This window comes from Onychomys torridus, chromosome 16, assembly GCF_903995425.1.
Source record: "Onychomys torridus chromosome 16, mOncTor1.1, whole genome shotgun sequence".
Taxonomy (NCBI): Eukaryota; Metazoa; Chordata; class Mammalia; order Rodentia; family Cricetidae; genus Onychomys; species Onychomys torridus.
Window position 1 is genome coordinate 292,400 of NC_050458.1, and position 24,413 is coordinate 316,812.

General features: G+C 43.5%; 1 protein-coding gene across 2 annotated transcripts in view; it reads left to right on the forward strand.

The window, feature by feature from the left end:
• Ptdss1 (phosphatidylserine synthase 1) overlaps window positions 1-24,413 on the forward strand; it is a 69,389-nt gene that overhangs the window by 39,331 nt on the left and 5,645 nt on the right. For both annotated transcript variants that reach the window (XM_036207702.1, XM_036207703.1), the window contains 2 exons: window positions 17,447-17,546; window positions 23,643-23,711. In XM_036207702.1, the coding sequence (XP_036063595.1) occupies window positions 17,447-17,546; window positions 23,643-23,711 (169 nt within the window). The remainder of the gene's footprint in view (window positions 1-17,446; window positions 17,547-23,642; window positions 23,712-24,413) is intronic.

Below are 24,413 nucleotides of genomic sequence, written 5' to 3' on the forward strand. Positions count from 1 at the left end.
AAGAAGGAGAATTCACAGTTCTAGGATTCTGGTGGACTGTGACAGAGGAGGTCCTCTGACATCATGTGTTTAGTTCTGGAAAGGAGGGGTGTTAGCTGTTCCTCCTCATGTTGATTGAAGGAATCTTTCCAGCTGTGAGCTCTTTGCTCTCAGTTAGGGATTCCCCACATGTACAATTTTTCCTTCATGTTTAAAAGTCTTCAGCAAAGGTCTTCTCCATAGAAGTTTATCAATTTACTAGTGGAAGACATGGGTCAGATAGGTGGGTGGTAATGTGACAGTTTCCTTCTAATGGCATATCCAAGAAATACAGTGCAGGTGAGTAGGAGAAACAGCAAAGTTAACAAGGCCAAGTATGGCAGAAAGGTACACCTTACTGGACAGTGATTATAATTAAGTTTCAGGGTCAACCTTTGGGTCACAATCTCTTTGGGGAGGTCAAATGACCCTCTCACAGGGTAGCAAAATTACAGTTATGAAGTAGCAACAAAATAATTTTATGGTTGGAGGTCACCACAACATGAGGAACTGTATTAAAGGATCGCAGCATTAGGAAGAGATAGTTCATCATTTAAGAGCTCATACTGCTCTTATATAGGAAAGGAGTTCAGTGCTCACAACTGCCTGTAGTCTGTAACTTCAACACCTGGGGATGTGATGCCTCTGTCCTCCTTGATCACCTGCACACACACACACACACACACACACACACACACACACACACACACACTTAAAAATAATAAGTATCAATTTTTGAAAATATAAAGTCAGGTGCAAATGTGAGCTGTTTGGGAACTGAGAACTGCTGGAACACAGACTTGAAAGAATTAGGGGCCAAGCTAAAAGTGAATCAGTCAATCCCTCTTCATAAATCACAGGAGGACCCTATGAACACCAAGTAGGACCACCTTCAGTGAGGTACATACCGACATCTGGGAAAGGAACAGTCTACAGGCACTGAGTGTTCACCCCACGCCAGGCCTCCACTTCCCTCTCTTGCCCCACCCCACTCCAGTTGCTCTTACATTATTTCCTCTCTCATAAAATAAAAAAGCACTGAAGTGTCTGATTTCTTTTAATAATTAGTAACTGCTTTATACTTTTTTGTCATTAATTTAGGAATGACTCCAGGCTTTAGCAAGATGTAGAGGGAGAAAAAGATGGGATGTAGATGTGGAGGCTTTGAGTTAGATGTCTCCTACAGTCACTTTCTACTTTATCCACTGGGGCATCTCTCAGGTAAACCCAGAGCTCACTAATTGGGAAAGTGATTGGTCAGCTTGCATCTAAGATTTTTCCCATCTCTGCCTTCTGAAGGCTGGAATTACAGACAGGCCAACATATGTGCTCAGCACTTGCTGGTTTGGGGCCCAAACTCCAGTCCTCATGCTTGCACTGCAAGCATTTTATCCCCTCAGGATCTCCCCATGCCAAGATCTGAGCTTTTCAGAAGTTTCTCATAATTGTGCCATTCTTCCTAGCTCATAGCCTGTTGTTTCCTGATTACAGTCTGCCAGTCCCCATTCCTCAGCATAAGAACACCACTCTGACATCTAAAACTTTCATACCTCAGTTCCAGTAGTAATCCCCACACTGTCTTGCTCCATTATCTGAGGAACTCTTCCCTCACTCTTGGCCCTGTATTAACACCCTTTTTTCTACTCAGTTAGCTAGCTGCTAATGGCAGAGCTGAGAGTGAGTCAGCACTCCTGCACTAACTAGGATGTAATCTCCAGTGCCTGCCTCTAGGCATAGGGCCTCAGGCAATTCCAATGTTTATTTGCCTTTTAACCTTGCTATATCTAGGTCACGGTGGCAGCAAGCATCAAAGATTCAGAAGGGGGAACTGGCTGAGATCCATCCACTGAATTGTCTGGTTACCTTGTTCAGCCTGGGGAAAAGCACAGGTATTTACATTTGAACTGAGTAAAGGGAGTGTGTCAGAGCCTTGCAGAGGGGAGATTCCTACCTCAAGCGTTTTGGAAATAGGTGGGGCAGTTAAGTGGTATCACAGTGGACAAGCTTCCTGTGTGCCAAGCCTTTGGATTTAGCCCAAACTAGTGCCATTTGAGTCTTAGTAGGAAAGCTATGCCAACCTTTTAGAAGGTTGCTGTTACTTAGGAATCCATCCAATGTGTTGAAGATAGTGGCTGGTGGTTAAATGAGTTCCTATAATTATTGAAACTAAATGCATCCCATGCTTACCACTTCCCACCACCTCCTGCTGGTCATCACACCTGGACTGCAGTGGTAGCAACCTTCTATCCACTCTCCTTCATACTATAGTTTGGCTCAGCCTCCAGAATGATCTTCTTAAAATGTAAACCTTCTTATATTAAACCCTCCCTGACACTAAAAGCCAAGCCCTAAAGTAGCCTTCATGATGCAGATTTCTCTGGCTCCAACTTTCTTGGTTCCCTTTGTTCCCTTCACTTCTGGCCCTTGCCCATACCTTGCCCCTGCCAGGCATTCATTTGACCACCCACACCAAGAGGACCCTACTAAGGAGTTTCTCTGTCAATGCAGTATGATAGATCAAGCCAAACTGAAAAAGTATAAGAACAGGTATATTGAGTAAAGCAACTCCCGGGCTGGTTCACTGGCCTCAGAGAATGAGGCCAGAGAAGTCACTTGCCCGGGCTAGGGCAGGAAATTTTTATAGATGGTAAGCAAGGGTGATGATGTTGGTTAAGGGGTGGCACTTGTGGCTCGTCGGCACTTGTGGCTCGTCAGCCATGCTGACGGAGTAGTGCTGGATGTATTGGTGACAGAAGAGTCACCAGCCAGAGTTGCCTTTCTAGAGCTTTATTGGGAGAGAGAGAGAGACAGAGAGAGAGAGGGAGGGAGGGGGGGAGAGAGAGAGAGACAGACAGACAGACAGACAGACACTGCGGAGAGAAGAGAGTACAGAAGGAAAGAATGTGGAAAAGAGAGAGAACACAAAGAGAGAATGCCCGCTTTTTAGGCTGGGATGCTGTCACAGGCTGGTGATATAATTAAGAACATAATCCTTACATCCCAGACTTCCACTTATAAAAAATGCAGGTAGATGAGAACAGGGGCATCATTTGTCTCAAAAGCTGCTTCCAGCTGACTGTTGGACATTGGTTGGCTCTTAGGGGAGACTTCTGAGGTAGACAGGCGTGGGATACTGTCTGCCATCTGTTTGCTCTGGAGACATGTATCCCTCTTGGCTGTGGCTGGGAACGTTCTGTCTTACAAGATGCTGGTGACATAGAAAAAAGCTTGGAGAGAAAAGAATCAAAAGGTTGACATTTGTCTGAGGTAGATCCGGCCTGTCCAGATGGATTTTAAAACATGTTAAGCTTTATTAGAGACAGATTATTTTTCTTTACTAGTTCGGCATCCAGGAGACAGGTGATCAATTGTTAAAAGCATCTCACAGTAATAGATGTTTATATTAAAGTCTTTTTTTGTAGCACCCAGACGCTTTTAGGTCTGGGGGTGTAAATAACTTTTTGTTGTTACAGTTTCTTACTTGATGATCTCTGAACTCCGGCTCTGTGGTGGTCCTGTACCATTAGCTGAACAGTGAGTTAGAACAGGGAACTGGGAAGAGAAGCTTGTGGTGTATGAGAACTTTTTTTTTTTTTTTTTTTTTTAATTAGGGACAAGGCAAAGATCAGGGCACATGAGAAACACAGGCAGTAGATCTGGAATGAGACAATGAGCTCTTATCTTAGCTGGAAATCTCTTTGCATTAAGTAACTCTGAAAATGCAATTAAATCTGGTGAGGTGGGTAAGGCTGTCCTTTGTACCCGACAATAGAGAAAGGAGAGGTGACATCCCAAAAGACCTAGGACCAAGTCAGTGGCTCTGGTGTCCAGAAGGAAAGAAACGGATCGCTTCCCTGCTGCATTCCGGGTTCCCTGCCATGTCTGTAGTCAAGCCTAGGTCTGCTGGAGGTCTTAGCTTGATTTACCCATGTGTCTTGGTGCCTGGGGCAGTCAGCTGACTGATTGTCTTTATATAAGGTGGCACTTTTTAAAAAAGATTTGTTTATTTATTATGTAAACAGAAGAGGGCACCAGATCTCATTACAGATGGTTGTGAGCCACCATGTGGTTGCTGGGAATTGAACTCAGGACCTCTGGAAGAGCAGTCAGTGCCCTTAACCTCTCAGCCATCTCTCCAGCCCAATATAGGCAGCACTTTTAACAAGGCTGTTGATGGCCTGACATGGCATTTGCTAGCCTGTGGTCTTTTTCTCACTTAAAACAGGGACCCAACAGCTTTTGGGAGTCATTGAGTGCCAGCATTTGGCAATTTTGTTTTTGGGCTTTTATCTCTTCCCTGGCACACCTAAAATGCCACAGATGACTCATTTGCCTGTAGGGTCAGGAGCCTTGCTCTCCAGATGCTTAAGTTTTAGTTGGGAAGGTGTGGGGAACAAGAGATGGATTTTACTCCCTGTCCGGAATTTTTTTTTTCCTGATGATTGATGGCTTAAGGACAGCTTTTGGAAGATCTGCCAGGAGGCAGACTATAAACTGATCCTTTTGGAAGACTTGTCTGAGGCTATAAGTTCATTTTTGGCTTAAGAGCCATCCTGACTATGTAAACTTATTTGTATGGATCTTAGTGGCTACCAGGCCTGTCTGTGTCTCTCAAGGCAGTTTGAGAATGAGTGGGTGGAGTTAAGGTGAGTTAGGGCTAGAGTCAGTAGAAGCCACCCAAGCCCGCGCATTTGAGCCTGCCCACTGCCAGCGGAAGTCTGAGAGAAAAGGTTGCACGTGGCAGATGCAGAAGTGGGGAGGGAGAAGGTTTCAGAGCCTTAACAGAAAGCTTGGGGATAAAGTAACTCTTTTATTTGCCCGTTCTCTGGCAGAAGTTCCCGCGAAGCTGTTATGCGGCCAGATTTACTGGTACCCACCTCTTTTTTTTATGGCTTTTGCCCATTTGCTGGCAGAAGTTCTCACGAAAGTGTTATGTGGCCAGATTTATCAGTACCCACCTCTATCCACCAATGTAAGTGGTAAATGTATCTGCCCCTTTGTCCCATGGCTGTAGCTGAGAGAAAAATAAAAAATGAAAATAACAAACCAGGATCAGACTCCAATCTCAGGCGTCCCCAAGAGTGGAGAGAGATCTATGAATCAGCTCAAATTACCATCCTCTTCGTCAAGGGATGGTAAGGGCTGCAGCTGTGCTGCAGTTGATCCACAGTGGACCCGAGACAGCATTGACCCCCTTGTCATCAGGAGCAAAAATGTGCCTGCCATTGCCAGCACAGCCCAAGGACAACCCCCAGAGTGTCCATCACAAAGAGTGTAGCTCAGACTACGGCCGTGAGAATTGCGGACTCACTCACTGTGCTGAAGAATCATGGCGACAGCAGTGATGAGGTAGCTGTGTAGGTGTCCAGCAGAGGTGAGGGGCACGCACAGGTTTCTCAGTTTTGCTGGATGGGGGAGGAGGCAGCAAACAGCAGCGGTCACAGCAGGTCCTCGGTGGTCTATTTAAGTCTGAACGGCACCAAATATTGGTTAAGTGGTGGCACTCGTGGCTGGCCGCCACCCACAGCGGCTGTGCCGACAGAGGAGAGTGCTGGATATATAGGTGACGGAAGAGTCACCAGCCATGGTTACCTTTCTAGAGTTTTATTAGGAGACAGAGGAAGAGGGAGGGGGAGAGAGAGAGAGGAGGGAAAATACAGCAGGAGAGGTGATATGGAAAGAGAGAGAACACAGAGAGAGCATGCCTGCTTTTTAGGCTGGGATGCCATCACAGGCTGGTGACGTAATTAAGGACATAATCCTTACAGATGATGCATCTACCACAAGGTTTGTGCCCAAGTATGGTTAAAAGCTGAGTACTTAGGCGGGGACTTGGGAAGCTAGCAGGCAGCATTCATTACTGGAGGAAACTACAGTAGTCACCAAGAATACAGAACTGGGCTTTCTGGAGCCTTCCCTTTCTGAGCAGGTGGGGTTTTGTTGAGACAGAGACAGGCAGACAGATAGACACGGGAATGGGACTTTCTGGACCATGCAGGGGCACCCGAGTTAACACCTACAGCTGGTCTCTTCTATTCTTTACTCTGTTAATCCCACCAATTGAGAATAAGATCACTACCACAATTTTGACCCACATTTGAAGAAAGCTTGATTTTTATTGGGGTGCACACAAGAGCTGTCCAGCAAACTGCCTTCTAAGTTGGATTAAAGAGAATAGCCCAGGTCCATTTCTTGGGCCCCTTTTAAGGAGTAAAATCATGAGTACTTGCAAAGCAGGTTTGCAGAAGAGAGACAATGGAGAAATAAGGAAATACAGAAAAATCTCAAAAACCACCATGTGGACTGAGGGTTAGGGAGGGTCAAACAAGTTAAGGGCATAGGTTAGGCAAGGTCAGGCTCCAAGAAACAGACTGAAAAGCAGCAACTCAGCTCTTACATAAATGGAAACTTATTACAGCATAATGGCCTCTGCCTTCAAAATGGAGTCAGGCAGTTCCTCATTCCTACCTGGACTTATGTGTTCCTGTCAGATCTTTGATAGAGAATTGTCTTTAATGATGCCATTGAGTATCAGTTATTATTCTAGAATTGTTTATATGATGGGTGATAAGTTGGTAGTATGTTGGAGGTTACAGAGCCTGATTATAATAACTATTAGAGGGCCAGTGAAGCAGGAGAGCCATCTTAGCCATGACCAGTCAAAATGTGTTGAGAGTCTTTGACTTTTCCTTGTAGGTCATCAGTTTACTTGTCAATGTGAGAGAAATCAGAGCTATTAAAACATTCCAGTAAATTGCTGACAACTAAGATTATGTTTAAGTAACAGGTAATCTATAGTAAATCTATTTTGTAGAACAGTTGTTCTTGTTATGCACAGATCATGGGGACCCCTAAAAGACCACCACAGAGACTGAATCCCATATGTAAAAGTCAAGAACCTTTATTCAAGCAAGTTCCAGCTTGGACCCTCTGTGTATCCAATGCAGCAGTACCATTGGAGAGTGCTGAGCCCAGGAAAGGTGGGGTTTTTAATCATAGTAGAGGTTGGGGGTGAGGGGATTTCTAGGGTTCAGGTCTCTGATTGGCTAGGGACATCTTGGTAAAAGGGAAATGGGTGTGTGCTTGGGCTAAAGGATACCTTATAATGGTTGAAACTGAACATTTGGAATGTCAGGTATTTCCCCTTAGATGCTGGCCCTTCCTGGTTGGAGTCAGTTTATGGCTTTTCCAGGGGACCAGGTGGTACCTGCCAGTAAGCCTGTCATAGCAGCTGTGTGGCCAAGCTGTTTTGGGCTCCCACAGTCTCAGTTCTCCCATTTCTTGATTTGTTTTGGCTAATATTTCTACTGTAATATTAGTAGCTTTTGAAATTAGACCTGCTATTTTAGAAACCTCTCATTGTAGTGCTAATCCTGAAATTTTCCAGAAAAACCAGTTCCACCATTTTGGCTGAATTTATACAATCTTTTATTAAAATATTAAATACTATCAAAGATGGAATTTTATCTGGACCATCACCTGGAAACTTTCCAGGTGAGTGGCCATGAGACATGTGATGGCAGAGCTTATATGGGCAAAACCCATAGGCCACCATACTTTCCCATGAGGCTTTGTCATTAGTTTCTAGGAACTCCAACTCCCAGAATCCCAGGAAGTTATCTATCTGGTCCTTGGGCAGGTGGGGCTTACAGGTTAACTTTGGGTCTAACAGTAGTCCAACAAAAAGCCTTGGGACAGGTAACAGAAAGGCCACAATAGCAGCAACTGTAGTGGATCTGTAGATGTAAGGAATCACCTCAATTTTCAGGACGAGCTCTTGTAATTCTATTAATAAATTGTAAAGATTGGCTGAGTAAAATAGGTGTAACACATCCTGTCCTACATAAGCCCTCATATCCTGCAAGTAGTACAGAATAAGTATTATTTTCACAGAAAAAAAGTCCATCCTAAGGCCAATTGTTTACCAAAAGGGAGAGTGTGATAAGAAGTGGAATTACAATAGAAAGGGACATTTGTGCAATCAAAACATAGACATTATCAATGGGAACACCAGCTATGGCTTTTGAGACATTAGTGGGGCATGTTCCATTTTATCCTTTGTTATCCTTGTATAATTTTCATGAGAAACCCCTATTCCATACAAATTTCTTTCTTAGAGCCAGGGAATAGAGGGATCTCTTCTGACACAGAAGGAGTTTTCTCCTTGAGTTTTTAGTGTTAAATAGACACAGACATTTTAAGTTATAGACAGGGTTACTCTGAGTATGTTTAATTCAATTGAAGTAATTAATGAATCATGCCTTCCCCTTCTTATTTTAGCACATCTGTAATTTCTGTTATCAGAAAAATAAAACTGTTAACCATAAGACAATCTTGGTGCAGATTTTAATAGCAAGAACACACTATTTAAAGTTCGTGACAGTCAAACTTCAGGAAGTTTGATTTATTTAATGGCCTTTTTTCATTCACTTTCTACCTCTGGGAACTAGGCTCCTCTTCTGTGGGTTCCTTGGGTGCCTTCTTGAGATGTGAGTGATGAACCCAGGCAGGAATACCAGCAACCTCAACAGCAGTAGGCATCCAGAGAATCACAATGTAAGGTCCTTTTTTGGTCCTTTCCATCTAGGTTCAAGTTGGCCAGGTTTGAAGCTGCAGACCAATACAGTTACTCTGGGTTGGAATGGGTGATCTGTTGGGCAGTGCCTAACCAGTTGAGCATCCTGGACCTGAGGGAAAATCTTATCCAAGGTTAATTACAATCCTTTTAAGGACTCAGAAATTGGAGTGGGGCAATTGCTAACAGTTATGTACCGTGGGAGATGGTCACCCATAGACTTTCATGTTTGGTGAACTTTTCTTGGTAGGAGGTACAACATACCTTGAAAAAGTTGTAAGGCAAGAGGTTATCAACCCAGTTATCAGTCTCAAGAGTATATTTAGTTAGAAATCTCTTTAAAGTTCTATTCATTCTCTCTATCTCTTGAGCTCTGAGGATGATGCATACAACAAAGTTTCCAATTTATGTTAAGAGCCTTAGAAGACAATTGAGATAATTTGGCTGTGAAGGTTGAGCCATTATCAGACCCCAGAAATATGAGGAGGCCAAATCTGGGGATAATTTCCATTAATTTCTTAATTTCCATTAATCACTTGAGTAGATTGTGATCAGGATGGAAAGGGCTCTACCCGGCCAGTGAGTATCAACAAAGATCAGCAGATATTTGTAGCCATATAGTCCTGGTTTGGCTTCAGTAATGTCCAGGACCCAAAAGTCACTGGGTAATGTACTTTGACTCTGTTGACGTAGGGGAAGCATGTCCTTCTTTGCATTTACATAGGCACAGATCAGGCAGTGATCTGAAATGCTCTGACATTTTTCTCAGTGTCCAGGTAGCCAGACAGGAAGAGAGAGAAGTTCTGAGATCTTCTTAGGTGCATGGTGTGATACAAGGCCATTAGCCAGTTTGGGCCCAGTACCTTTGGTGTGCAGATTCTTCCATCAGGCAAGATCCGCGACATCTCTTGCAGCTCTCCTGAAAGCCCCCAAGTCATAATATGACTTGTCTCTTCTGGATTATACTCAGGAACATCTTCACTGAGGCAGAGTGGGCGCTCTGGAACAGCAGATGGTCCTAGTGCAGTTTGGGTTCCCCCAAAACAGACTTGATCTGCATGGTTGTCACCTTGAGTTTTGTGGGTTTTTTCTTTTTGTTGTTCTGGCCAGTGTATTATGGCCAGTACAGTTGTCAACCAGATGGCCTCTATCAAATATGCAATTTCATGTTTATTTTTAATAATCTTTCTCTCTGAGGTGAGTAAACTCCTATGTTTATATATCTGTCCAGGAACATGAGCTGTGGCAAAAAGCATATATGCTGTCTATGTAGATATTCACCTATTTTCCTTCAGCCCATCTTTCCTACTTCTTTGTTTTGTTTTTTTGAGACAGGATTTCTCTATGTTAACAACCTTGGCTGCCCTGAAACTGGCTTCGTAGACCAGGTGGGCCTTGAACTCCCAGAGATCCGCTTACCTCTGCCTGCTAAGTGCTGGGATTAAAGGCATGCAACATCACTGCCTAGCCCTTCAGCCCATCTTAAAGCCTGAGTCAGAACAATTATTTCTGCTCTCTGGGCAGATGTGCCCCTGGGCAAGGCTTGTGCCCAAATGAACGCCTTTTGGCCTGTGACTACCACTACCCTGGCATACTTGGTCCCTTCTTCTATTGCTGCCATCCATGTAGAAATCCACATCTCTTTTGGTAAGAGGAATGTCTGTCAGGTCTGGTCACATACATTGGATGATGTCCAGCATCTCCATGCAGTCATAGATCGTTTCCTCAGTCTTGTCATCTGACAGCAGGGTGATAGGATTGATAGCCAAGGATTTATTGAAGGTCAGTCAGTCCTTATCTGAGTCAGACAGGCATTTGACATCCACTGATTGGTGGCTTCCCTCAGCAGGATTTCCAGAATGTGTAAAGCTGTTACAGTTAGAGTCAGTCCCAGTGTGAGCCTGTCAACTTTTTTTTTTTTTTTTCACAAGAATTGTGGTGGCTGCTGTTCCTCATTGAGATGTAAGTTATAGCATTTTCCAGGGACCCAGAGTCTGAGTCAGGACTCCCTTGCCAATGCCCTTTCTTTCACGGATATTAAGATGAAAGGGGTTGGACAGTTAAAAGTGGGAGCCTGTACAAGGGCCTCCTTTAATTCTTAAAGACCTATTCACGTTCCTCAGTCCATTCCAAAGGAGTAGTATTGTCTCTGGCCATAGCAGAGTACAAAGGTTTGGCAATTTTAGCAAACCTAGGTATCCAAAGATAGCAATATCCTACAGCTCCCAGAAATTCCCTAACTTGTTTCTTGGTGGTTGGAGTTGGGATTTGCATTGTGGCCAACTATGTGGCCCTAGGACAACAGTCTTTTCCCTACTGTTAGTTCATAGCCCAAGCAGGTAACCTGGAGTGAGCCAAGTTGATCTTTCTTTTTAGAAACTCCATAGCCTAACTGGGCTAGAGTTTCCACAAGGCCTCTGTTAGCTCTCAGACAGTCCTCCTCATCCTTAGTGGCCAATAATAAATCATCCACATAGTGAAGCAAGGTTACTTCAGGGTTCTTAACTATGGAAGAGACTTATATCCTGGGTGAGTACTTCATTGAGGATGGTGGGAGAGTTTTTGAACCCTTGAAGCAGTCCAGTCCAGATTGTCCCCATATCCCCAATTCAGGGTTGGCCCTTTCAAATGCAAAGATGGGCTGACCTAATTCTAACAGGAACAGAGAAGAATTCATCTTTTACATCCAATACAATATAAACTTCATGCTCTGGTGGTAATAAACTGAGCAAAATGTTAGGATTTAGAATGTTGGGTGAATGGATTCTACCCATTTGTTCATTTCCTTCAAGTCTTATACTGGTCCTTAGTCTGAGTTCAGGCTTTGGGGCATGTAATAAGGCGGTATTCCAGATTGTCTGGCAAGGAGTAAGTATGCCTATTTCAAGGGAGCACCTGATGTGAACTTTAATCCCTTCCCTGGCTTCCAAACTGATGAGGTATTGCTTGACTTGAACAGGCATTGCTAGCTGCACTATGACAAGTGGCACGTTTTGCCAAGCCAAAACTGTAGGAATTTCCTGGATCAAAAACTTTTCCCATTCCCCTTCTAGGGACTGGGGTTGGATTTTGGAGGGGCAGATATTCCTCACTCATTGGGCAGGTTATAGTTAAATCCTTAGCAGGGCCTCCTAATTGCAACCTAGGAGTATCTTCTGAGAATGATATTGTTGCTTGGAGCTTCTTCAAGAGGTTTTGTCCCATTAAAGGGTAGGGACATTCAGAAATAACAAAAGAATGAATCACAGTCCCTTGTCCTAGGTTAGCAGTCCTGTCAGTGGTCCATTTATATTCTTTGATATCCCCTGTGGCCCCCATAACTTTTATTGTTTGGTAAGGAATCCTAGGGGCTCCCATAATGCTGAATGAGTAACCCCCATGTCCACCATAAAATTATTCCCTATTGGTAAAGGTAAATGGGCTTCTGGGGGCCTCATTCAAAGGAGTCTTGGCCTCACTAATACTCCATAGCTAGGATTGGCTTGGGTTTGGGGGGAACCTGTTTCTGGCATGGACATTCATTTTTTCGGTGGCCCATTTGTTTTTTGCAATAGACACATTGGTCCTTTTTAAAAGCTCTCCCCTTTTTATCATGGTGTACATGGGCAGAGTTGACAGTGGCTGGGGCTTGTCACACAGCCACAGTGGGATGCCCCATCTTGTTTATCAAAAGATCTTCTTTGCTATCTCTGCTGTCAAACACCTTCAGGGCTCTTTCTAATAGTTCTGACCTGTTCTTTCCTGCAAACCCATCCACCTTTTGTATCTTTCCATGTATGTCAGGGGCTGACTGAGCAACAAAGGCTAGGTTAATCGCCTTGAGGTTTGCCAGGTCCTCTGGGTCTATGGAACTATATAGCTGATAGGTGTCCAGGAAAGCTGAAGGTAATTCATCTGCATCCAGTTTCATATCTGCTAACTTAGATATGTTAGTGGGCTTTTGGGATGCCATTTCATCCCTTCCAACAGAACCTGGTGATATTCACTGGGTGACCTCTTATCTTTCTCTGTGGTGTCTCTGTCTTGACAGACTGTTGTCAATTGCATTTACCCTCAGGTTATCAACCATTGAAGTTGTTTCCTGTAGTGCTTCAGCTACTTTTGTGAGAATCCATTCCCTTTCTAAAGTGGTAAAAAGGTTATAGAGAATCTGCTGTTATCTCACATGGGGAGATGATTGAATGAGATCAGATCAATTAGAGAAATTAAAGAATCAGGGTTAGTACTGAAAGGGGGGTTCTGATTCTTCTAGAGAATATTGTAGAGATCTGAAGTGGAGAAAGGGACATAAAGATAGTGATTTTTAGTGGAAAGGTCCTCTATTAAGGAGCAAGGACCAAAGGAAATGCCACCCTAGAACCAGAATTGGAGGAGGAGTCAGGAGGGGTATATTGGGACCCCAGGCTTGTGTGTAAAGGGGAAAAGACATGAGGAGGGAAGAGCTGGGGGACGAAGGGGAGGTAGGGAAGAGTTGGGGGGGTAGGGAGGAGCTGGGGGAGGAAGGGGAGGTAAGGAAGAGTTGGGGGGAGGTAGGGAAGAGCTGGGGGAGGAAGGGGAGGTCAGGAAGAGTTGGGGGAGGTAGGGAAGAGATGGGGGGAGATGGGGGAGGTAGGGAAAAGCTGGGGGAGAAAAGATGGGGAGGTAGGGAAGAACTAGGTGGTGGGGTAGGAGTAGATATGGATGGGAGGGCAGAGTGAGGCTATGATGGTGGGACTAGGACGGTAAAGATGGAGGCTGAGGTGAGGAGGGGATAGAGTGGTAAAGTTATATGGAAGGAGGAGGATTCTTCCTTCTACGAATTCTGCAGAAAGGTTTTCAGAGGGCTCCTGTGTCTCTGCTATGGACCCTCGGAGAGCCAATCTGCCGACAATCAGGGCTTGGCCACCTTGCCCATTGTGAACCATACAGACCTTTGTGAGGGGTGGGAGGTTGGAAATTGCTTCAGCCCAAGGCAAAATGTATCAATCCAGTCTGATTTAGGTAGTCATGCTTACTAAGGGTGACATTTATCACCGCCCAGGCTATCTGAGAATCGAAAGTGCCCTGGGAGGGCCAGTCAACCCTGAATGTGGGCCATTTAGTTTCACAGAATGTTCAGAGGCAACTCTTAATGAGAGGTTAATCATAATCTTCCTTGATGAGAGGGGGGTAAATTTGTCAGAATTCTTTAAAACACAGAGGGCTGTCAGGCTTATTATCCATTCTGTCTGTCTGTTTAGTCACCCCAACTCCACATAAGCCAATTAACACGGAAAGTAAAATGACAGAACAGAAACAGTAAACACGAAGCCAAAGACAAGACAAAAAAAAATGGGACATAAGGGTTGGGGATTTAGCTCAGTGGTAGAGCGCTAAGGCCCTGGGTTCAATCCTCAGCTCCAAAAAACAGGGACATAAGACCAGATCAATAACTTCAGGTGCACGGTTCTTTGTCCTCGGAGGGAGAATATTGAGGTTCCATTGAACACCCTCAATAGACCAGACTATGGCTTAACCAGGAGGCCTCTAGAGGCTTACTGCTTTTCTCTCATAGCAGTTCACTCTGATAGTCCCTGAAACTGAAAGCATGCCTCAGAGTCGTGGCACCTCTCAAGATATGCACTTCCTGAGGTGGCCCTTCAGCCCTGGATTTCTGGAGTGAGGGTCCAGCTTTAGAATTTGGGTGGATGATCTGATCTTGATCTGATCTCGCTGAGGTCTCCAGAAAATGTTAATCCCATTGGGCAAGGATAAGACCACTACCACAATTTTGAGCCAAATTTGAAGCAAGCTTGGTTTTTATTGGGGTGCACACAAGAACTGGCTAGCAACTCCTTCTAAGTCCAGTTAAAGAGACCAGGGTTTAGTCCATTTCTTGGGCCCCTTTAAGAAGTAAAATTATGAGTAGTTGCAAAACAGGTTTACAGAATAGAGACAATGGAGCAATAAGAAAATAGAGAAAAATCTCAAAACCACATATGGTCTCCATGTGGAGCGGGGGCTAGGGAGGGTCAGGGTATTCTCAAAAAACAAGTTAAGGTCATAGGTTGGGGCAGGTCAGGCTCCAGAAAACAGACTTAAAAGCAGCAACTCAGCTTTTATGGTAAGTGGAAACTTATTTTTAACAATACAGCATAATGGCTCCTTCCTTAAAATGGAGTCAGTCAAGTTCCTCAACTCACCTGTCACTTTCTTATTGAGATGTGTCCATGTACACAGACAGTGGCATAACTGAGGCTTCTTATGTCCTGGAGATGCTGGTGTTTAGAAAATCTGCAGGTCTTTTTGAAAGCCATCGAGTAGATCCTGATCAACATTTAAGTAGAGGGCTAGAGAGATGGCTTAGTTGTTACTGGCCATTCTTCCAGAGGACTTTGGTTTGATTCTTATCACCTATACAGTAGCTCATGACCAACTTGTAACTCCAGTCTCAGGGAATCCAATACCCTTTTCTGGTCTCCACAGGCACTGACATACATGCAGGCAAAACACCTATACATATAAAATAAAAATGAGGGAAAAATAAAGTAAAAATGAAGCAGAATGGAAAACCACCAAAGTAGGTGTCAAAGGACATATTACAGTTTAGTTAAAGACCTTAATTGCTCTTATTTTCTAGAATTGGGAACCACTTATTCTGTAAAGTAGGACAGATGCTCCAATAAACTGAGGAGTATAGGTCCATTTTAATGGAGATTAAAGGATGGGGAGAAAGCAGAAACAAAGAATAGAAAGATTATCACAAAATTATGTTCCTTTAAGATAAAGATAAGGAAAAAGAAGCATAGACAAATAATTTACTTTTGGTATTAGGTTGCTTCAACTTACCTTCCTTGTAGGGTTAGGTAGAAAGAACTTCTTTATGCCTATGAAATTGGCCTGTTTGAGTGACTCCATCCTGACTTTTAGCCTGCTCTATTGGGACCTGAGGCAAGAGCTCAGTTGAAAACAATGGCCAACTGTACTTTTTATTTAATGAGGGTTGCAATTATTTTATGAGGCTTTTGCTTAAATGGTGTGTGTGTGTGTGTGTGTGTGTGTGTGTGTGTGAGAGAGAGAGAGAGAGAGAGAGAGAGAGAGAGAGAGAGAGAGAGAAGAAGAAGAAGAAGAAGAAGAAGAAGAAGAGGAGGAGGAGGAGGAGGAGGAGGAGGAGGAGGAGGAGGAGGAGGAAGAGGAGGAGGAGAGGAGAGAGTGAATTGGAAATGCTTTGTTACCAGCTCTAGTCAGCTAGTCCTGTGCTGTGACCAAATGACTGAGAAAGTATCTTAAAGGAGAAAGGGTTTCCTCTGACTCACACTTTGAGGATGCAGTCTATCATGGTGGGGAAGGCAGGCAGCAGAGCATGTCAAGGCAGCAAGAGATCACGTCTCTATGGACTGGGAAGCAGAAAGAAGACATGAAGTGGAGCTAGCCAAAAACCTCAGAGGTCCACTTCCTCCAGAGAGCTCCTTCTCCTAAAGGTTCCATATGCTCCTAAAACAGCACTACCAGCTAGAGACCAAATATTAATATATAAAACACAAACTTCTTGAGGGGGACATTTTACATGTAAACCATAACACCATGTTTTTTGAAAAGGCACTCAAATCGGAATGAACAGTCGGAATCTAGTACTATGCTTAGGATGTTTTGATGACTGAACATATTTACACTTGTGTCCTGACACTTGTGTCAGCTTCGTTGTTCATTGCCCCAGAACAAGAGTGACTCTGTGACTCTTACCAGCACCATAGGCTCAAGCTGTAAAAGGCACCTGCCATCTAGTGTTAAATCATGGCCTAGACTCCAAGATTTGAATATTAAGTCTTTTGTAAGAATTTATGAGTTTAAATGACGCTTAAGCAGGGGTTTTTAAGGGGGTGGTAATTAAGGAGCAGTGGTCTCCAATAATTCCAAATGGCTACCATTTAACTTTGTTTGGGTGCATACAGAGAAAAAGAAAGTCCCAAGCTCTAGAAGATAGTATCAAGAATACTTTCTACTTTTCTGAAATGGGCCTAATTGCAAACACTCTGTTGTTTAGAACCAGCCATGTATCTGATGATGGCTGTGATTTTTTGTGTGCCTGTGGACAGAGGATCAAGGTCCTCATGCACCAGTGATTGACTATCTGGATTCTGTTCCAAGCGTAGACTCTCTAAAGTGCAATTATTCAACATCTGTATTCTTTAACCATCTTTCTAGCCCAACTCATAACCTTCACCTCATCCATTCTTATCTCCAATCTCTGAGCCTTAATAAAGGCCTAATACTTTTCTTTAATGTTTTAATTAAATGGAAATCGAATTATTTGCATGTGTGTTAACATTTTTTTTTTCTTAGCAAAATTGTATTGTCAGTAAAACAAAGGATATTTAGTCATGAGACTCTTGAAAGACTAGGAGGGAATATGGTTGATGCCTTCAAGTATTGACAGACTCTATTAGAGGGCTCTAATGCTACCTGTGTATGCCAAAGGTTATGAGAAGACAGCAGATGAAAGGTAGAAGAGGCAGTCTCTAGCCCACAACAACCAGCTCTCTGGCAACTGAACTCTGACCAGAAAACTGAACCAGCTCTCAAAGACAGTAGATTCTCTTGCTTCAGAAGGTCCACAAGTTGGCTTGAGGGCCCACTCTCAGGTGATGCTGGGTATTCCTAGATATTAAAAACAAGTGAGTCAATATTTTAGAGACTAGAAAAGGAAAAAAAAAAATATTTCCAGGAAAAGTGTGGTGGGGAAGAACTATGTCATTTTGTAGAGGACCTGCTTCCAGTGTCTGAAACAGGAATCTTGACCATCGGCTTTGGGACTCATCTGTTGCATGTTTCTGGCAATGAACACGCTCTAATAAGGTGAACTAACATTGAACCTCTTGCTCCTTGTCTGCTTAGGGTCATTGGTTTCCTGGAAGCTATTGTTTGCATAAAATTTGGACAAGATCTCTTCTCTAAGACCCAGATACTCTACGTTGTATTTTGGCTTCTTTGTGTGGTAAGTCATTACTCTCACACTCCAGAATGTTAGCTGAACTTCCTAGCTATCTTAAAGGAAACTGAAATACAAAAATAAGATTCTCTTGTACACTAAGTTTCCTTAGAAGTTTATAGACATTTTCTTAATAACTTAAGATTGGGCACTAGTCTAAAAGTTTAAGACTAAAATACAGCCATACAGCAGCTGAAATGGGTCACCTTGGCCGTTTCCAAATAGATGCCCTCAACAGGTACACCACCTATGTGATTACTTTGCTTCTGGGAATGTGTCTACATGAGGTGAACTAGTAAGGACTTTGAGGAAGCAACAAGGACAGTTTCCATGCCCTCTCCTTCATCCCATCACTGTGGCTTTTATAGTATAACATACGTGGGCTTATATACAACTTGGCATCACAGAGTAGTTTTTGGAAGCAATCAGACCACAGGTGTTCTGCTTTGTAGGCTACACTTCTACCCCAGAAAGGGACTCACTCTGAAGAGAAGAGCTTAGTGGGGCATCAACTCAGAGCTCCATCCTTTTATTTCTGTCCTTTACGCTCACCTCTGAAACTGAAATGTTGGAATGTTGACTAGCTTGATTATATTCAGGTCTTGTGCAGAAACCACACCTGCTGTGAGTTCATGAGAGCAGTGGTCTATCATGTCCAGAGACACTGTTTCATTCATGCTTCCCTGACCTTAGACTTCACATTTTTATCATTTCTTAGAATTGCTGCCCACCCATCGCAAGTAGTTGTCATACCTGTCAAGTCTCTGCTCTCTAGCATTCCTTATGTCTCTAGCTCATCCTCCCTTGCAGTGTGAGGGAGAAAGCAGCTCTTCTGTCCTGTAGATTTTCTTACTGTCTTCCCAACTTCATCCTCTCCTGTAATTAAACATGTTTTTGATTTTCTATAAGGTATTTTTGTTTTATTTTGTTTGTTATTTTTGCAATGTCTGTTTTTAGGGTTGTAGGTTTGAAATGCCAACTACACCAGCACCTTGCACCAGCTCCTTGATCTTGAGCAGTAACAGGGAATGAGTATCTCCAACGTAATTAAAGTACAGAATTAATTATATTTTTCTATCCTAGTAAGATTAGAGAAGAAAGAGTTGGGGGCATTATGTGTATATGATGTTTTGCTTCTGATTTTCTTGGCTTGTTCTCTGACATGGTCACTTCAGGTTTGGACTGGAATATGACCTGCTGCATGGGTAGAGAAGGCTGCTTACCTTACCTGCTAAGGGGAGCCATGGGACCACAGCAGGGATAAGCCAGAGTGCCCCCCAGATGTAGTAGAGGATACTTCTTACCACAGTACATCATGAGCAGTTCACACATGAGCAGGTCATACATGGCTGTTCTAGTCCTAACCCATGTAACGGAATTTATTTTGTTTATATCCTGCTTTTACAACATTGAACTTTGTGAGTATAAAGAAGCTTAATCATCCTTTTGCCATCGTTGTCATGAGCACAGAACCTGGCATATAAGAATCTCAGCAAGTATGTAAAGAATGAGTTGGAGAGGCAGAGACTACAGCTATCCAGGCCAAGGAATCGGCTTGTACAGACATGGGACTGCGAGAACAAAGAGGGAGCACTGGAGAGGATAGGAGTTACCTGTATAGGAAGGGCTATGCATACTTGTAGTTGGGTCTTCTGGGAGTTATGAGAAAGGAATGTAGTCTGATTTTTGTCACAGAGAAGCACTGTGCAGGATGGGGTCTCTAGGAAGAATGTTAAATTAGAGTATGTTGTTTGGTCCTAATTGACAAGTGACATGTAGAAGTGAGCAGAGTCATTGGAGGGCAAGGAAAGGGCTAACTAGGTTTGTTAGTTGTTCTAGAGATGTTTGTATAGGACACTTGCCCTGTCATTACCCAGAATAGACTTGAAGATAACTCTGGGGTTTCTAGATTGTGGAAGTAACAGGGCACATGAGAGCAGGAATAGATAAGCAGTTCTGAGTTGAGGTTAAATTTTTAGATGAAGGTATCCTATCTCATCATCTGCCTCACTGAATTCTTCATCTGCTCAGTAACATTGGATAAGGCTTGCTCAGGGGTGACCTGACCCAAGCTGTCCCTGTGTAGGAGAAGCCATGAGACTATAGGAAGAGTTAGAAGGCACTCCACAGGGACTTGAGATGCTGGCCAAAGATGGGATTCCATGGAGTAGCTGGATTTAAAAGTCCAAATAGGGTTTTCGTGACAGCCATAGGATGACAGTGAGACACTGAGGAGGGCAGAGTCCCTGACTGACATGATCAGGCATGACACATGGCGAGGACTCTTTATAAGATGAATTTTAAAAGGTCTTATTAATAAAAAACCCAGAGCCAGATATTGGGATGAAAACTGAGAGATCAGAGAAGCAGAAAGAAGCCAGCCATGTTCTTACTGCTTGGAAATTCTCAGCCAAAGAGAGAGCAACTTCTTGTATACTCATGCCTATATGCCTTTCTGTTCTGCCATCTTACTTCCTCTCTCTACCCAGCTTCCCTTTTTTGTCCAGCTCTGTCACTTCCTGTCCATCTGTACAGATCTCCAGACCTCTATGGTTAACTAGTGCAGGGAAGTAAAGATGGGTGCCACCACACCTGGCTCTGTTCCCAGTGTAGCCTTGAACTCACAGAGATCCCGATGAATCTCTGCCTCCTGAATGATAGGATTAAAGGCATGTGCTACCATTGCCTGACGTCTATGTTTAATATAGTAGCTGGCTTTTTTCCTCTGATCCCCAGATAAGGTTTATTGTGGTGCACAAATAAAATGTCACCATAATTTGGCTTGAAAAGAGGCCACTGAGCTGGTCAGCTTCCATTCTTGTAACAAGTACCTGAAGTCAGTTCAAAGAGAAAGGTTTATTTTGGCTCAAGGTTTATTGTTTTGGGGGCTTCAATCTACAATCATTTATCCCCATAGGCCAGTAAGAACAAAGTGTGCTTGTGTGATAGCTGGATGTGAAAGAAAAGGCTCTGGCATGTTCCTTTATATCAGCAACATTTGCTGAGTATCCTCTGAAGTCAATGTCCTCCTAAGATCCCAAAAGAAAGGAGTCTCAGCACTCTCTTTGGCACCCCCTTTTTTACCAATGACATTGTAATACAGACATGGTAACAAGAGAACATGAAACCCAATCCATATGCTAACTAGCAGGTCTCTACATGATGGAGTTTTAAAGAATGGGAAGGAGAGACTCATCAGTACCTTTCAGAGAAGCTGCCTACAACCTAAGACCTTCTACTGGGCTCTGCTGTTTAGAGGTTCCTCCACCTCCCAGTTGCAACAAACTGTGAACCAAGGCTACCATGGACCTCTGGGAGACATTCAAGACCCAAAGCATAGAAAGTTCCTCCTGCCTTGTATGTTTCACAACCAAAAAGAATGGAAACAAGATCCCAACACTTTTCATACCATGGCCTTTATTAAAGAGCAAGACTGATCTCCTTCTCAGAAGTGAGATGATCATTATTCTGTAAGAGAGCAGTAGGTTACACCATGTCTACCATAGTACTCAAGAAACAAAGGCCCGAATTCTTCCCTGTGCTTGGCAAGGCGCCACACACAGAATCTGAGATTGATGTGGAAGCAAGCATCGCATGTGCTGCCTAATAAGGTTGTTGAATAGTCATCGTACATTTTAATGTTTATTACCATATTGTAAAGCCAAGATGGATTCCGCATGCTCACTACTTCCACATCCATGGGCACAGACTGCCTGGTTTTCATCCCACAGAGTTTTCAGTTCTTCCTCCCTCATCCCTCTTTAAACAAAATCCATGCAATTACTATTTTAAATCCAGACCTTGACATTTTAAGTGGGTATGATTGCAAATCCATAAATTACAGCTTTTGACTCCTGAACCAAGTAGAAAATGGGCCTCTTGTACCTAGGTAAAGTGGTACATTTGGCAACCACATTAGGCCCTTTGTGTGGTGATCGTGATGATGAACACCTTTCCTTTGCCACCTACCTGTGTTTTCCTGGTCCTTCTGCAAAGCCAGCTCTGTCTGCTGATTCCTGTTTGAGAAAGCCCCAGCTGCAGCCAGACTGCACAGGCTTGGAGATGAGAAAGGAAAGAATCTGACCTCTGGTGGTCATAATCGGCAATGGCAGGCCAGTGGAAGCATTACCTTCCTCCTCCCAGGCTCATTCCACAGCCAGTACTTTGGGAAGAGGTACCTAAGCTCCCCCTCCCATTGTGAAGCTTAGGACATCCTGTTGTGCCCTTGTAGCACCCAACACAATGGAGGCTCACACAGGTACATTTCTACTTGTGGCTGTTCTTTCCCTTCCATGAAAAATGGCAAATTTAATGTTGATGTATGTTAGAAAATTTGGACAAGTATTAGAATATGCTGGAGGTTAGAAGCCATTTACATTTTGTAACTGTGATATATTCATTCATTGCATAGTTTTTGTTGTGAGGGAGTGTGAACTTCTTTTTAAAACTCCACCATATAGAGACCTGCTGGTTTGCATATGGATTGGGTTTCATGTTCTTTTGTCACCATGCCTTTATCCCAGTCTCCTTGGTAAAGAAGTGGGCAGCTAGCTGGAGCACTGAGATTCCTTTCTTTTGGGTTCTTAGGAGAACGCTGACTTCAGAGACACTTAGCAAGTTGAGGACATGAAGGAATGGGCCAGAACCCCAGGATATAGGGATAGGCTCACAGTTCTGCTCTTGTCTGTCTGCTGTTCTATGAGGCGTTGTTTTTCTCAGTGGAGGGAGGAGCTCCACAGAAGAATGGTGATAGGAAGATATAAAGATGTAAAACCGAGGGCGGTGGTGGCGCACGCCTTTAATCTCGACATAAAACCGGTATCTTTAAAACTGGGACCCGGTCTGCTCTACTTTTTCCCCGTGTCACCCAAGTCCCTGGATGGCATTCACCGCTACTTTTCCTCTTAATGTTGGAAGATTAAGACTCTCTAAAGTGGCCTTCTAGATCTAAATCAGAAAGAAGTAAAATTATCCTCTCAGGAAGAGAAAGTCCCACCATGATCTCATACCTGTCCCCATGGTTAGGATGAAATGATAGGTAGCTAGCTATGTGATGTACCTAAGTGTCTATAGGAAATAGTGTGAACTCTCTGGGTATTAGGGAATGGCTTAGTATAAAGTGTTCTTGAGAATATGCTGTTTTGTTTGATTGCTTTTGTTTACTTCACTCACTCTTTCTGGCCCCTCCTTTCCCTCTCATACCCTTTTCTGCCAACCCTCTTGTTCCCTCTGCCCTTTGCTACTCACTCTGGGCAGCTAAAGACTTTTCCTAAACTTAGTTTTTGACACATTTTGAAATTTTGGATTCTCACTATCCATGAGAGATGCCCCCACCTCTGGGATACACAAATCCACTAGCTATCAAATCCTATATTCTTGTTGACATTGTGCTTGCAGAGTATATGCATGTCCTCCTATAGCATTTAAATCATATGTATATAAAACATAAATACTGTGTAACTTGTTTTTTAGGGAATGATGATGAGCATTTTAAAATCTTTATTTTGGTACAATTACATTTTTTTTTCTCAAAAATTTCTGGCTTCGGGAACAGTCAGGGCTGAGGTAGACATGCTGGCTTCTGGGTAGCCACTCATCTCAGGCAGGTTGTTACAAAGTATTTTCTGTCTCTTTGTTTTTCTGTCTACCAAAGCAACAGCAGCAGGTCAGGGTAGGGCAACTGACTCTGAAAAGCCAGGGCAGTAAGGTCAGCATTGTTCTCTTGCTCAGTCCACAGGGATGCCTTCCCTGGCATTGTTACCATGAGGCTGAATGAGACTTTTCTGTTCAGAAGTTCTCTTTCTTAAGCTGAGTTTGTGGGCTTCTTAGCAGTGGATAACAGGCAGAGCCATTTGTCTGGTCTCACCATAACCCTTCTTAGAAATGGAGTATCTATGACCTGCCCAACCCCAGTCCACCAAACCTGTTCCTGCTCATCTCTGATTGTCCCATCTCAGCCACATCCAGCCATTCTGAAGCCTTGCCCTGAAGACAGATGGCAGAAAGCTATCTTCTGGATTCTCCCAGGAACCCAGTTTCTGGGAAGTGAAGTGTGTGTGCACTGTCATTTATAAAGGGGCATTGTATCTTTTTGTCTTTCAGGCCTTCACCACATTCCTGTGTCTGTACGGCATGGTTTGGTATGCAGAGCACTATGGCCACCGGGAAAAGGTAGAGAGGAGAAAGAGGTGGCCTCCATTTTAAAGACCCAATGGGTAGCCCAAACACACAGAGGGAAAGAAATAGCATAGCAGCCTTAGGGAATAATGTCAGTCCTGCCATATAGCAACTTAACATGTCAGAAGGTGCCCCTGTTACACAGCTGTGCTTGCTAGTGGCTGGCCTGGTCAGTATCTCTATCCTCCTTTTGCAAGGGGTTTAAATCTTAGTTATTTTTTAAAAATTTAAAAAATTAGCTGAAACAAATGTAGAAATGGAAAACCCCTGAACCCATTCTCGAGGTTGTCTTATATTATGGCTCTTTTGCCTTTTCATACCTTTTCATATGTCCCACTCCAGGCTCCCCACCTGCATTGCCTACTTCTTATAGTTAAAGTAGAGAATGGTTTAAGTGGGTTTTAACACTAGAGTAGTTCTGGGGATTATTGTGTTTGGTGTGTGTGTGTGTGTGTGTGTGTGTGTGTGTGTGTGTGTGTGTGTGTGTATTGATGTGTGGGTTTGTTTATGTGTATAGAAAGGTGTCAGGGAGGATGCGGGTGGGGGAGACTTTTATGTGCAGGCCAGAGGCTAACTTCAGATATCATTCCTCTCTGTGTACTTGTCCATTGTTATTTATTTATTTATCTATCTATTTATTTATTTATTTATAGCAGTCCCTCTCACTGGTTATAAGCATGAGCCACTGTGCCAGGC